Source organism: Canis lupus, chromosome 20 (assembly GCF_003254725.2).
Source record: "Canis lupus dingo isolate Sandy chromosome 20, ASM325472v2, whole genome shotgun sequence".
NCBI classification, from domain to species: domain Eukaryota; kingdom Metazoa; phylum Chordata; class Mammalia; order Carnivora; family Canidae; genus Canis; species Canis lupus.
The window spans coordinates 57,796,947-57,810,259 of record NC_064262.1 but is presented as its reverse complement, the minus strand read 5'-3'; the positions used below and the strand labels follow the sequence as shown (position 1 = coordinate 57,810,259).

Sequence of the window (13,313 nt, the reverse complement as noted above, 5' to 3'; positions counted from 1 at the left end):
TCCGTCTTCCCCTGCACCCCCACCCTGCTCTGCCCACTTGGGCATGTGCACTTGCCCACGTGTGTCCTCTCTCTCAAAATCTTTAAAAAAATAATTCACGTACAGGGTAAGAATCTGAAACCTCGGAAGCCCACGCACACAAGGAACAGCCCCCGACTCACGGCCCTGCTGCCCCCGAGCTGGCTCGCCGCCCCCCGGCCTCCCTGTCCACCTGGCCTCCCCGTCGCTGGAGCGGCCTGCCGTGCATGGTCCCCCCCACCCCCAGCGTTCCCTCTTGTGACCTGGCAGCCCAAAGACACTCGCTTGTGGTTCCAGTGGGATTGGAAACGCACTGAGCAGCTTGGCTGGGTGACTCAGGTCTCAGGAGGTGGCAGGCAGAGGTGGCCCGGGGCCGCGTCCTCTAAACGTGCGGCTGTGGCTGGGGGCTGGGTTCCCAGGGTCCCTCACTCTCCACGCAGGGATGTTTCGGGAAATCCGAGCACTTGCAGAAAGCTCAGACTTCGGTAAGGGACCCAGTTTGGTTCAAGAACTGCCGCAGCCGCGTCCTGCGGTGCGAGCTGACAGGAGCGCTGGGCGTTGGGTACAGGGAGCTCTCCGTCGTCCACACGTGCTCCGTGACTCGGGCTGCCCTAAAAGGCTCAGTTTAAGTTAGAGAATCGGCGGCACAGGCCAGCGGGCGGCGGGAAGGAACCCAGAAGGGCTCTGGGAGCTCCCGCAGAGCCAGGCCCGGCGGGCTGTGCGGGGCTCGGGGCCTGCAGCGGGCCTCAGTTTCCCCCAAGTGTAAAACTCCAGCAGGATTGCGAGAATTGAGTGTCCTACAAGCGGCGACCACCTTGCGCTCCCCACTATGCGGGTCTGGACGTTGAGCAGCGTTCCCATCCCGCCACTTGAAAATCACTGGGAATCGGGGCGGGAGCCAGGGTCCTGGGGGTGCGGACCCCACGTTGGCCCGAGCCCGCGGCCTGCCCCTCCCCTCCTCCCGGCAGAGGCGGCGGCGCTCTGGGAAGGCGCCAAAACGGATGCCGAAACCCGGGATCGAACCAGGGACCTTTAGATCTTCAGTCTAACGCTCTCCCAACTGAGCTATCCTCGGCCGGGCGGCAGGGGCCGCTGCTGCTCCGAGTCCCGCCCCCGCCGGCCCCGCCCCGGCCCCGCCGACTTCCGGGCTGCGCGCGCCTCTTAGGCCCGCGGGGGGCGCCGGGCGGCAGCGCCGTCTCTGTGGCGCAATCGGTTAGCGCGTTCGGCTGTTAACCGAAAGGTTGGTGGTTCGAGCCCACCCAGGGACGCTCTTTTGAGCTTTTGCCGCGGGGGCGAGGAGAGGGCGAGGCCGCGCCCGGCTTTTGCGGAGACGCCCCCGCGCGCCCGAACCCCCTGCCCGGGGCCGCGGCGGGGGCGGGGGCGGGGGCGCGGCCGGCGGAGGCCCGCGGGCGGAACGTCCCAGGCGCGGGTTCCGGTTTCCGCGCGGCGGCCGAGCCGCTGTGGGAGGCGGCCCCGCGCACCCGGAGCGCGGAAGCGGACGGACCGCAGAGGTTGTTTGAAGGCCGAGGCGGACATGGCGGCGCTGGCGGGTGAGCGCGGGCGCGGGCGCGGGGCGCGGCGGTGACGGGGCCGGGCCGAGGCCGCGGGCGGGGGAGCCGGTGCGGCCCGAGACCCGCCCCCGGGGAGCGGCTGCCGTGCGCTCGGCTGCGGCCGGGACCTGCACGTGCAAAGGCCCTGGGGCCCGAGCGGCGCCGCTGCAGGACGGGGCCCTGTTCCCGGGTGGCGCCGTGCGGGTCACGTTCTGAAGGACGCGTCCTCACCGAGCGCCTGGCGAGTGGCGCTTAGACCCGGGGTCCAGGAAGGACGAGCCGGGCGGGGCCTCCGCGCTCACCGCCTGCGCCCCGGCCTCTCTCCGCAGCTCCGGGCCTGCTGCGCCGGACCCTTGCTCTGCGGTGAGTGTGCGGTCAGGAGGGCGGTGGGCGCAGGCCTGGGGGGACAGCCCAGGAGGAGGCCAGGCCGGCCCGCTCCCCTGTTCCCTGCCGCGGGAAGGCGGGGCGGCCCCAGGACAGCAGGCGGGTCCTGAGCAGCGTCTGGGCGCAGAGCCCGGGGGGCTCCAAGGGGGCTCCAAGGGCACGTGCACAGACCTGCTCTGCTTTGATAAGGCCTGTTCCCCAGGAATCAAACATTCCCTGTAAAATAGACGGCGAGACCCTCCCGGTAACGGAGGCCCCCGAGAGGAAAGCAGAGCGTTCGGACGGGCTCAGCCGACCTCCCACGGGGGCCCCTGGGTGCTGTGCCGCGGGCGGAGGCGGCCGTGGGCTGGGGAGTCGACCAAGCTTTATTTACAAAAAGGGCCTGGGGCAGGGGGGGGCCCAGGGCTGTTTCCCTCCCCCTGCCGGGTGGAGCGGGGACACCCAGGGCCCTCTTCACGGGCACCCCCTCTCCCCGCAGCTCCAGCGTGGGCGCGGCGACACAGGTGCGTGGTGTCCACTCGAGCGTGGCCGTGGACAGCCCCAGCAGGTGAGGCCGGCCTTCCGGTGACCTGCGCACCCTAAAGCCTCCGTTTGGCACAGCAGCAGCCCTCGGTGACTCCGGGGGCCCCCCTCCACCCACCGGGGCGATGCAGTGTGGGTCCCTGCCCCGGCCCCCAGGGGTTTCGCCTCCGTCCAAGGCCATAGCTGCACGTCCTCAAACCACAGAGCCAGGTTCCCCAGGGGACAGAGGCCAGCAGGGGCCCCAGCAGGGCAGCCGTCCCCGGGCCTGAGTGCGGGGTGCCGTGGGCCCCAGAGCAGGCCGTGGCCCCAGCCGGGTGCTGCCCTCTGAGGCGCTGCTCCGGGCTAGACCGTGGGACAGGGGGGCGGGGTGCCCGTCTGGCTGACGTCCCCCTCCCGGCTGTGTGTTCCATGTCCAGCACCCAGCCCGCTGTGTCCTCGGCTGGAGCTGTGGTCCCCAAGTCCTCTGCACTTCCCAGCAGCCGGGGCGAGTATGTGGTGGCCAAGCTGGATGACCTCATCAACTGGGCCCGCCGGGTGAGCCCCCAGCCCCTCGCCCGCCCTCGGGCCTCTGGCCACATGCGCCCCTGCCCTGCTTCCTGGGCCCTCCCTGACCTGCCCCCTTCTGCAGATCGCCCGTTTCTGTGGATTCCTCTAGCTTCTCCTCCGATGTAGGAGTGGCTTTCTTTGACCTGGGAAAGTAGTGCCTGCCTGGACCGGTGGCTCCTTCCTGGGAAAGGCCCCCACACGCTGCCCGCCCCCACCCTTCACCCCGGGACAGTTTGGGCGGCATCCCCCAGGATTGTGCACACGTGTGCATGTCCCACGAGTGCTCCCCTGTGTGCAGGGGGTGCCCGGGCTGTCTCCGTGTGTCACAGAGGGGGCCACGGGGGGGCGCTCGCCAGGGTCCACAGCGCCAGCACACAGGTGTCCCTGCACTGTTGGACCTAACGGCGCCAGCCTGGCGTGCTGTCCGGGTTGGCCTTGGGTGTAGCCCAAGCCCTGTCACCCGTATTAGGACAAAGTGGGGCAGGTGTCCCCGCCTAGGCAGAGACCACAGAGAAGGCTCTGGCTGAGGAGTGCAGCAGGGAGAGAGGAGACCCCGGATGGAGAGCGAGTGTCCTCCACGGGCATCCAAGAGGCCTTCCTGGAGGAATAGGCGTTTGGAGTCCTGGGACACCGGGAAAGGGTACCAGCAAGTCACTGGCAGGGGCTGAGCCCCAGGGTCTGGAGTTGTGCCCCCTGTGGCTTTCCAGGCCCTCGGAGCGGCCGTCCCTGTCGCAGAAGGATGGTATTTAGGACGTGCTGGGTTATGTGAACTACGTCCTTGAAGCTACTTTTACCTGGGCCGGGGTGTTGGGTACGGTGCGTGCTGGACGGCGTCGGCACACGAGCGTAGCTCCCTTTACCGTCCCGCGGAGCACACTGGGTCACTGGGTGGGCAACGCACGTCTGAGGGCCCCTCGGAGCCTGGCCGATGGGCTTTGAGCTTCGGGGCCCAGGCACCCCCTGGTTGAGCCCCTGCCCCCACAGAGCTCCCTGTGGCCCATGACCTTCGGCCTGGCGTGCTGTGCCGTGGAGATGATGCACATGGCGGCGCCCCGCTACGACATGGACCGCTTCGGCGTGGTGTTCCGCGCCAGCCCGCGCCAGTCGGACGTGATGATCGTGGCCGGCACGCTCACCAACAAGATGGCCCCGGCGCTCCGCAAGGTAGGCCTGGCCCGGGGCCCGCCACCTGCCGCCCGGCCTGCAGCCGCACCCACACCCACACCCACACCCACACACCCACACCCACACCCGGCCCTCTCTTCCAGGTGTACGACCAGATGCCGGAGCCACGCTACGTGGTGTCCATGGGGAGGTGAGTGCCCGCCCCAGGCTGGCGCGCTCTCGCCCGTCCCCACTCCGTGGGCCGTCTGCGTGCTCCCCGCCGCCCTCTCCCTGCCCTTCCCCGTGCCGCCAGCAGCTGCTTCCTCACCTGGCCGTTCTGCTGAGGTAGAACTTGACCCGTAAAGCCCACCCTGTTAAAGTGCGCAGTTCTGTGAGGTCCATGCATTCATGGTGCTATCAGTTGTTGCCCCTACTTCCAGAACGTTCTATCACCTTCAAAGGAAACCTCGTCCCCATCAGTTGTCACCTCCCCCACCTTACCTCCCAGCCCCCGGCCCCCTGAGCCCCTCCCTGTCCATGGACGAGCCTGTCCTGGATGTGTCACACGTGGACTCACACCCCGTGGTCCCCTCCCTGAGCATCGGGGGCTCGGGGTCTGTCCATTTGTTCCTGCTCCCCCTGGTCCCACAGCAGGCCTCAGGTGGCCATTCTCTTTTCTGACTCTACATCCATTCCTGCCCATTCCTGGCACCTGTTTGTACCTGAAGGCAGGGGTGCATGGGGCGGGGCTGTGGGGTGGCCAGCGTGGCCCTTACGGTGCCCCTCCCCACCAGCTGTGCCAACGGGGGAGGTTACTACCACTACTCGTACTCTGTCGTGAGGGGCTGTGACCGCATCGTGCCCGTGGACATCTACGTGCCCGGTAAGCCCACCCCTGCCGCGTCCCGGGGCCCCCACGCCCCTGCAGAGGCGGTGCCTTGCCCTCGTTTAAGGACGAACAGATGTGGGTCCAAGCAGAAGAGCGAAGCCTCAGCCTTCTCCTCCCTTGTCCCTCAAAGGTCCCCTCGACGGCAAAGTCTTAGGTTTCGCCCAGAGGGGGGCCCAGGCTGGTGCCGGAGGCTTAGCCAGCGCGGGGTGGGGTGGGGCGGGGCGGGGTGGGGCAGCAGCCATCTCTAGACCACGCATCCCGTGGTTCCACCTGATAGAAGCAGAACCAAAGGAACAGGGTTAAAACACAGAGAGTGGTTCCTGGAACCTGGAACGGTGGCCACAGGTTCTCGTTCTCACAAGGGATCGCGGGACTCCTTTGGACCCGGTGCCAGGTGCCGGGAGGCGCAGGTGACGTGCAGGTGACGTGCAGGGCCCCAGGTACATCAGTCAGAGTAACAGGAAATAGTAACATTTCAACGTGTGTCCCTTACGATGCTTACGATACATTTTTACCAGAAAAGGACTGGTGGTTTGTCTGAAGGTCACGCGCGGTTGGGCATCTTCCCGGCCACACGCGGCCCCTGGCATCCGCCCGGACAGTGTCGGGTCGGGTCAGCGCAGTGCTTCGCCTGCCCACAGAGGCCCCGTGTCCCTGGGCTCAGTGCACACTCAGAGAGCCCTGACCCCCATCTCCGGAGGGCAGAGGACAATCGAGGCCTGTGATCCACGTTCCCCAAGAAGTTTAGGTCACATTCTGGCATCGCTCAAAAGGACATTGGGTGGTGGTGATTTGTTTAGTGTCCTGCGGATACGTGAGGGCCTTTGCCCCGCCAGGCCCCAGGGGAGCCCCCGTGGTGGAGGGACAGCCCGTCTGGTAGGGGAGGGCACAGGGGACTCCATCCTGCAGACCAGAGGCCAAGCCCTGGTCAGCTGCTACTTGCTGGACATGTGCCCTGGGACATGTCCCTCCGCAGAGCCTCCATGCCCGTCACGGGCACCCTTGTGGTGGTTCTGCAGATGCTGGGTCCAGGGCGGGCCAGGAGTGAGGACCGGGGGCTGTCCTTCAGGACCCTCAGGTCCCGGGCAGGTCCTGTGGGTGGTGACCCGTCCCTCTGCCCCTTGCGGTGGGCTGTGGGGGACAGGGACTGTAGGGGAGCGTGTCCCCAGGGCTTCCCCTCCTCCGTTGGGCCTCCTGCGGTTCTGGCTGCTCTGCCCCCTTGAGTCTTCCCTCCCCACCTGGGGCTCGTGTGAGCCGGGGTCGAGATCACCCAGGCTTGTCCTGGTGGAGGTCCTGAGCCAGGTCATGGGGAGTGGGGGCTGGACAGGGCAGCTGGGCCTGTGTGGGCAGCCTGGTCCTCCCCATTGCTGTGGCTTGACTGCAGGGTCTGGAACGGGCTCCTCCCCTGTGAAGGGCTGACCCCCAACCTGGGCAGGACAGGCTGGGGTGGTGCCAGCCTGGGGGCCCCATGGCTCCCCTGCCTGACATGGCCCTGCTGCCCCCTCTTCCCAGTGCCCTGTCCAGCCTGTGGGTGCTGCCCTTTGCCAAGCGGCAGGGGGGTCGGTCAGACCCCAGCAGGGAGGTCCCAGGATCCAGTCATTGGTCTGGGGGCACCGTGGCTGCCCTCCCAGCCTGGGTGCTCCACCCACTCCCTGTCAGCAGGGAGACTGAGGCGCAGCCCCCCCGCACAGGCTGTCCCCCCACCGCTGAGGCCCTGCTGTACGGCATCCTGCAGCTGCAGAGGAAGATCAAGCGGGAAAAGAAGCTCAGAATCTGGTACCGCAGGTAGTGCCGGCGCCCCCGGCCCCTGCGGCGTCCTCAGGATGGTCAATAAACCCAATACACCCACCCTGGCGCCACCTCCCTCCCTGTGTGACGTGTGCGGAAGTGGGGGCTCTGGGAGGGGTGACGTGCTGTGCAGGGTGGTGAGCGCTGCGTGGGCAGGCTGTCCTGTGGCTGGAGAGCTGACCCTGCACGCGGTCGCCCCAGGCCCACGAAAGAGGGGAGTGGACGGGTCCCAGAGGCTGTGGAGAGAGAAGCAGATGGCCCCGGGGTGACCGGCTGGGTGCTGGAGGGTGACGGAGCTGGGGCGGTGCCTGTGGCCGCACCGCATCTAGGGGGGAGCCGAGGGTCCTGGGGAGCACAGCTGGGTCCAAAGGTCTGGCCTTGTTTCAAGGCTCAGCCTGACAGGTGGGATCAGAGCCTCCAGGCTGAGGCTCTGGGCCTTGGGCCACCACCCAGTGAGGCCTACGCAGCTCTGCCCCCCTCCCCCCGCCCCCTCCGGACCTCAGCTGCCAACTCTGGGGGGGCGGGGGGTGGCCTGGCTGCGAGCTGTGCATCTGCCACGACCCACGGGTCCTGGCCGCTTGGCCTTGGGCACAGGGAAGCTCACGTGCTGTCTCAAGTACTGCTGCACAGTAGCCCCGTCTCCCCGGGTGCCCTGGACAGATCCTGGGTTTTTGTGTATTTGGAGGGGCAGGAGGCGTCCACGAAAGTGCGCGTTCACAGTGTGTGCTCACGCTGCATTGCTGTTAGGGCGAGGCCGGCATTAGCATTTATTTTATCCTGAACGACCCTGGGAGGAAGGGGTGTTCCCATTGCAGCGAAGGGCGGGAGCCCCCGTCCTCCTGCAGGTGTGGCCCGGGCTGGCGCCCACGGCTGTAAGACCCAGGCCCACACTCCCAGGGGTAAGGCACTGCGCTGGGCACGGGACAGGCCTGAGGCCCGGCCGGGCTCAGTGCTTGGTGACCAGGGGCGTGATCATCCATGGGAAGGCGTAGTAGCGGCACTCGGCCGGCGGGGCCAGCTCCATCAGCTCCGTGCGGATATCCTCCCGCCTGAAGCCTGCCTCCAGCAGCGCTGGCACCTGGGTCTCCTGGCGGGAGGGAGGCGCCTGGTCATTCTGGGGCCGTGGGGCCTCGGAGGACACCCAGGGTGCCCGCTCCCCCCAGGACGGCGTTTACAACTACCAGGGCCCCTGGGAGCCGGCGGGCACTGCAGCCCGACTGCAGACCCACAGAACCAGGAAGCCCAGGTCTGGGAGGGGGTCCCCCAGGTGTCTAACCTCGGGTAGCAATTCCTGGTACCGTGGGGTGCCGGCAGGCCGCCCACCCCCCGCACATCCTCCCAGGCAGCAGGGCCAGGTGCCTAAACCAACACAGACCTGTTGGGTGGACGAGGGGGATGCCTGGCTGGGGACCCGGCTGTATCACTGTGTCCCGAGGGCACAGTCGTTTCGCTGAGAGACCTTACCTGACCTGTAAGTGGAGGCCACCATCCACCCGGGAGATCAGCCCCTGAGGCCAGGGGCCCTCCCCAGGTCACAGCCCCCAGGGGTGCTGCCTCGCAGGCTGCCTCACCTCGAACATGGTGGTGATGTCTGAGTACTTGGACTTCATCAGCTCCCCCCAGGAGGTGAGGTTGCAGTAGGTGAGGATGCCCCCAGGCTTCAGTAGGCGAAAGGCGTGGCCCTGGGCAGGGGACCGTGGTCAGGAAGGAGGTCTGGGCTGTGGGCCGCAGGCATTGCCCAGGCGGCCTCCCGTCTCCCGGGGGAGGGGTGTCCTTGTGTGAACAGCTGCCAGCCCCGCTGGCCCTGGGAACCGTCCCAGCAAGCGCGCCCTACCTTGATGAAGTTGAACTGGTGCGTGTGCCAGGTCTCCTCGGACAGTGGGTACGTGTCGTACAGGATCCCTGCGCGGGAAGTGGGTGGCCACAGGTCAGGCAGCGTGTGCCCAGGACCCGGGTGCTTCACCCCCAGCTCACAGCATGCTGCCTCCTCCCACGGGGCAGCGGCTGGCAGTGGTTCATCGGGCACCCCAAGTGCCCCTTAGAGGGTCTCTCTGCAAGCCAAGCAGAGGCGCTCCCCCTCCCCGGCTCCCAAGCCCCCTCACCGTCAAAGTGGCCATCTGGCAGGGTAGGTGCCACGTCCTCCCACAGGCCCTTCAGGGGAACCACCTTGGGGCGGGGAGAAAAACAGGAGTGAGGGTCCCAGGTGTCTGGATGCCCCCCGCCGTAAGGGAGAGGGCAGAGGTGCTGGGGGAGAAGCCCGCGGCGTCCAGCAGGCCCCAGCCCCCGAGAGCGGGCGGAGGTGCGCACCTTGTGTGGCTGTCGCTGCGCCCAGGCCTGCAGCCGCTGGAAGACGCCGTCGTTGCACTCGATGATCCAGTGCTCACGGATGGGGGCCTCCTGGATCCTGGAGGCCGCGATGGCCATGCCGAAGCCCACCTCCAGCACCCGGCCCCCTGGTCACACAAAGAGCCCAGTGTCACACGCCAGGCTGGGGCCGGGCAGCGGCCGGGAGGAGGGGGCGCGGGGCAGGGCCTTTGCGGAGAGACAATGTTTGCCGCAAGGACAGAAGGGCACAAGTGGGGCAGAGGCGGAGGGTGGAACACGGCAGCCCTGAGAGGGCACAGCCCGGCCGGGCCAGGGCCGAGGGACGCGTGGGCAGCGGGTGGCAGGCCCGGCCTCCGTGGGGGGGTCAGACCCTGGACTTCGAGCCCTGGAGGCGCTTATCTCTTGATGTGGTTACTTTTCTCTGCCCTCCCAGCCTGGCTGCAAGGAGGGGGGCGGGCTTGAGGCCTCGGGCCTGGAACCGCTGGGGAGAGAGAGGGGACACCCTGGTGTGCGCGCCCCGCGGGGGGAGCCCTGGGCGCCGGGCACGGCCGCCGACAGCTGGGTCCCGGCCTCCCCGTCCCGGAGCTATTCTTAGCGCGGCCTGGCCCCGGCCTGCCGGCTCCCGCCGCCGCCGCCGCCGCCCCCCCGACCCCAGCCGCGCCCCGCGCCCCGCCTTCCGCGGCCGAGAGCAGGGGCTGGGCGCGCCCCGGCCTCAGTTTACCTCTGGAGGCGGCGGCGGCGGCCAGCGCGTGCATGTAGGGGGCCTCCCAGCGCTCCATCACCGGCTTGCCCAGGATCTGCAGGTGCATGTCCGCCGCGTCGTAGGCCGCGGGCGCCGCCTGCCACGCGGGGCTGCAGTTCTCGCCGGGGGCGAAGATGGGGGGCGCGGCGGGGGCGCTCATGCTGCGGCTGCTGGGGCTGGCGAGCGCGGCCGGGCCCTGCGAGGCCTTCTGGGCCGGGGGCGGGGCGGGGCGGGGCCGCGGGCGGGCGCCGGGCACCGGGCGTCGGGGAGCCCAGGGTCAGCGGGGCGGGGCGGCCCGTCTGCCGCCTAACGGGAGCCCAAGGTAGCCGCCCGTGCCTCGCTGTCGGGGGCCAGCGCTGTGGGGCTCCCCGGGGCTCCCATGCAGGGGAACCTGCGGGGCCGGACCCACTGAGCGACCCCCGCGCTCCTGCAAATTCTGCGGGTTAGAAGCCCCGCACCCGGGTGGCGGATCAGGCCGGGATCTCGGGGAACCCTCGGAGGCCGCTGCCCACTCGGATCCTGAGCAAAAGTGATGGGGGGACCAGCTCCGCGCCTCCCCGGGGCTTTGGGGTCCCCAGAGACCAGGGACCCCGCACTGTCACCTACATGCCGCGTGGGCTCCATCCCGAAACTTAGCTACGGGCACAGTTCAGTCTGGCAGCACCTGGCACCTTAGACGAACCGGGTCGGCGCCAGCTTCCGCTCGCCCTCCCCTCGGGCGGGCTAACCCCTGCGCCCGCTCACCGTGGAGGGCGACCGACTGTGCTCGCCTGCGGGTGGGCCCTCCGGGGGAGGCCCCACTGGGAGCCGTGACTGCCCGCGCTGCACAGCCTGCAGGCCTGGAATCGGGGCGGCGGGGACTTCCTGGGGGTGCGCGGCAAGTGGGTGGCACAGGGGATACAAGGAGGGATGTGTCTGACCCCACAGCAGTTTTAAAAGATCCTATGTATGTATATATATAAAGTACAAAGATGCAATTTAATTAGAAAGGTGATACATTTGATCAAAACATTCACATCTTACAGAATTGGCATCAGCCTGCGGATCACTCCTCCTGCTGTTGTTTTGCTACAGTTTACAGTGGTTATACATTTTTATTTTTTAAGATTTTACTTATTCATGAGAGACATACAGAGAGAGAGAGAGAGAGGCAGAGACACAGGCAGAGGGAGAAGCAGGCTTCATGCAGGGAGCACGATGAGGGACTCGATCCCGGGGCCAAAGGCAGGCGCTAAACCAGCGTAGCCACCCGGGGATCCCCTACATTTTTAAATAGTTGAAAAACCAAAAACCAAAAGACAATTTTATGATACATGAAAATTACATGACATTCACTTTTGCGTGTGGGTAAAAGGAGCCCGTTCGCTGGCTGCTGCCAGGAGGGCCTCCCCGCTTTCACTTGTTAACATCAGGACTCTGGTGCTTTCTGGCTAGAATAGTACAGGTGAGTCATCACTATGAAACTTTATGGCCAACAAAACCAAAAATTTACACTAGTTAGCTCTGTACACAAAAAGGTTTGCCAGCCCCGTTGTAGAGCAATGGGTCATGGGAGGTGACATTCATTCATCCATCAGACATATACAGAGTACTTGACTTTGGGGGGTCCCATCCTGACTCCCCTGGAGCTCATAGCCTACTGGGTGGGGGAGATGAACAAGAATAAGCAATAAGTGGGGCACCTGCTGGCTCAGTCTGTGGAATCATGAGATCTCAGGATCATGAGTTTAAGCAGCAGGCTGGGGATGGAGCCTGCTTTAAAAAATTAAGTTTATTTTATTTCTGTTTATTTATTCATGAGAGACACAGAGAGCAGCAGAGACATGGGCAGAGGGAGAAGTAGGCTCCCTGTGGGGAGCCCGATGTGGGGCTCTATCCTAGGACCCCGGGGTCACACACTGAGCTGAAGGCAGGCTTAACCGCTGAGCCGCCCAGGTGTCCCCCAAAATTTATTTTATTTTCCAAAATTAATTTTTTAAAGATTTTATTTATTTACTCATGAGAGACACAGGCAGAGGGAGAAGCAGGCTCCACGCAGGGAGCCTGACATGGGACTCGATTCTGGGTCTCCAGGATCACACCCTGAGCTGAAGGTGGCGCTAAACTGCTGAGCCACCCCCCTGCCCCCCAAAATTAATTTTATTTTTTTTCAAAATTAACTTTTTAAAGTTTTTATTTATTTATGATAGTCACAGAGAGAGAGAGAGAGAGAGAGGCAGAGAGACATAGGCAGAGGGAGAAGCAGGCTCCATGTACCGGGAGCCCGACGTGGGATTTGATCCCGGGTCTCCAGGATCGCACCCTGGGCCAAAGGCAGGCGCTAAACCGCCGCACCACCCAGGGTTCCCCAAAATTAATTTTATTTTATTTTATTTTTTTTTTCCAAAATTAATTTTAAATAAAAAACTAAGTGAATGAGATAACTACAAGCCACATGGCAGCTATGACAGGACACAGTCTTGTGGTTTCTGCCCCTTGCCTAGCTGCTTTACCAGGTAGTCTTACTACATTTATGTATAAGTAATAATTCTGTATATGATAGTATATACGTAAATTAGGATGGATTGGACAGATATTTGTACATCGTGTTCACAGCAGCACTGCTCACAACAGCCAAAAGTTGGAAACAACCCAAATGTCCATCAGTAAAGGATAAACAGCCTTTCCTGTGACTGCACACAATGGAATATTACTCATCCTTAAAAAGGAAGGGACCCTGAGGGACACCTGCTGCAGGACCCCATTCCCAGGAGGTCCCCAGAGGAGGCCCGTCCACAGAGACAGAGAGGAGGTGGTGGGAGCCAGGTGTGGGGCAGGGGGGCGGGGGTCAGTGCTTCCTGGGGACGGGGTCTCTGTGTGGGGAGATGAAAGTGGTTTTTTTTATTTTTTATTTTTATTTATTTATGATAGTCACACAGAGAGAGGCAGAGACACAGGCAGAGGGAGAAGCAGGCTCCCTGCGGGGACCCCGATGTGGGACTCGATCCCAGGACCCTGGCGTCACACCCTGAGCCAGAGGCAGATGCTCAACCACTGAGCCCCCCAGGTGTCCCGAGATGGAAGGTTCTGCACACGGATTGTGGGGTGGGTGCACAGCGGGGTGAGTATGCTCCAGGCTGCCATGCTGTGCGCCTAGAAGTAGTGACTATGCTAAAGTTTACGTGTATTTTACAATAAAAAAGAGGCCAAACCCATACTTTGTGCATCGGGTATGCTCATCTCCACGTTAGGATTCAATTCAGAAGTGTCCACATACCCTGTGGTCACAGCATTTGCTCTGGGGCGGGAGGCTGGAAATTAGGAAGGAGAGAATCAACTGCCTGCTTTAAGTTTTTAAACAGGTAAGTAGTAAATGTAACAAAATACCAGGAAATGTGTGTTCCAGTGGCAGGTACAAGACTTACCTTATTGGGGGGGGGGGGGTGTCTGTATTTGTAACGTATCT

At 64.5% G+C, this 13,313-nt stretch overlaps 2 protein-coding genes and 2 non-coding genes across 6 annotated transcripts; 2 read left to right on the top strand and 2 right to left on the bottom strand.

The window, feature by feature from the left end:
- Nucleotides 1-1,020: 1,020 nt before the first annotated feature.
- On the bottom strand, nucleotides 1,021-1,094 carry TRNAF-GAA (transfer RNA phenylalanine (anticodon GAA)). The gene has a single exon. It is a non-coding gene; the product is annotated as a tRNA-Phe (tRNA).
- A 118-nt stretch (nucleotides 1,095-1,212) lies between these two features.
- On the top strand, nucleotides 1,213-1,286 carry TRNAN-GUU (transfer RNA asparagine (anticodon GUU)). The gene has a single exon. It is a non-coding gene; the product is annotated as a tRNA-Asn (tRNA).
- A 120-nt stretch (nucleotides 1,287-1,406) lies between these two features.
- On the top strand, nucleotides 1,407-6,861 carry NDUFS7 (NADH:ubiquinone oxidoreductase core subunit S7). 2 transcript variants are annotated; one of them, XM_025456710.3, is made up of 8 exons: nucleotides 1,407-1,568; nucleotides 1,898-1,931; nucleotides 2,431-2,499; nucleotides 2,891-3,008; nucleotides 4,005-4,184; nucleotides 4,289-4,335; nucleotides 4,919-5,007; nucleotides 6,705-6,861. In XM_025456710.3, exons 1-8 carry the CDS (start codon nucleotides 1,553-1,555, stop codon nucleotides 6,800-6,802), a joined length of 651 nt encoding a protein of 216 aa, XP_025312495.3. In that variant the 5' UTR covers nucleotides 1,407-1,552; the 3' UTR covers nucleotides 6,803-6,861. The 2 variants fall into 2 exon arrangements, with proteins under 2 accessions (XP_025312495.3, XP_048954207.1); XM_049098250.1 differs by lacking the exon at nucleotides 1,898-1,931 and having other exon boundaries at nucleotides 1,435-1,599.
- A 677-nt stretch (nucleotides 6,862-7,538) lies between these two features.
- Nucleotides 7,539-10,089, bottom strand: GAMT (guanidinoacetate N-methyltransferase). Of its 2 annotated transcripts, none has more exons than XM_025456709.3 (6): nucleotides 9,848-10,089; nucleotides 9,109-9,254; nucleotides 8,904-8,967; nucleotides 8,636-8,703; nucleotides 8,373-8,483; nucleotides 7,539-7,888 (listed from the first exon to the last, which is right to left on the bottom strand). In XM_025456709.3, the coding sequence occupies exons 1-6, from the start codon at nucleotides 10,026-10,028 to the stop codon at nucleotides 7,748-7,750; spliced, it is 711 nt and encodes a 236-aa protein (XP_025312494.1). In that variant the 5' UTR covers nucleotides 10,029-10,089; the 3' UTR covers nucleotides 7,539-7,747. The 2 variants fall into 2 exon arrangements, with proteins under 2 accessions (XP_025312494.1, XP_048954204.1); XM_049098247.1 differs by lacking the exon at nucleotides 7,539-7,888 and adding an exon at nucleotides 7,964-8,176 and having other exon boundaries at nucleotides 9,848-10,079.
- Nucleotides 10,090-13,313: the final 3,224 nt, after the last annotated feature.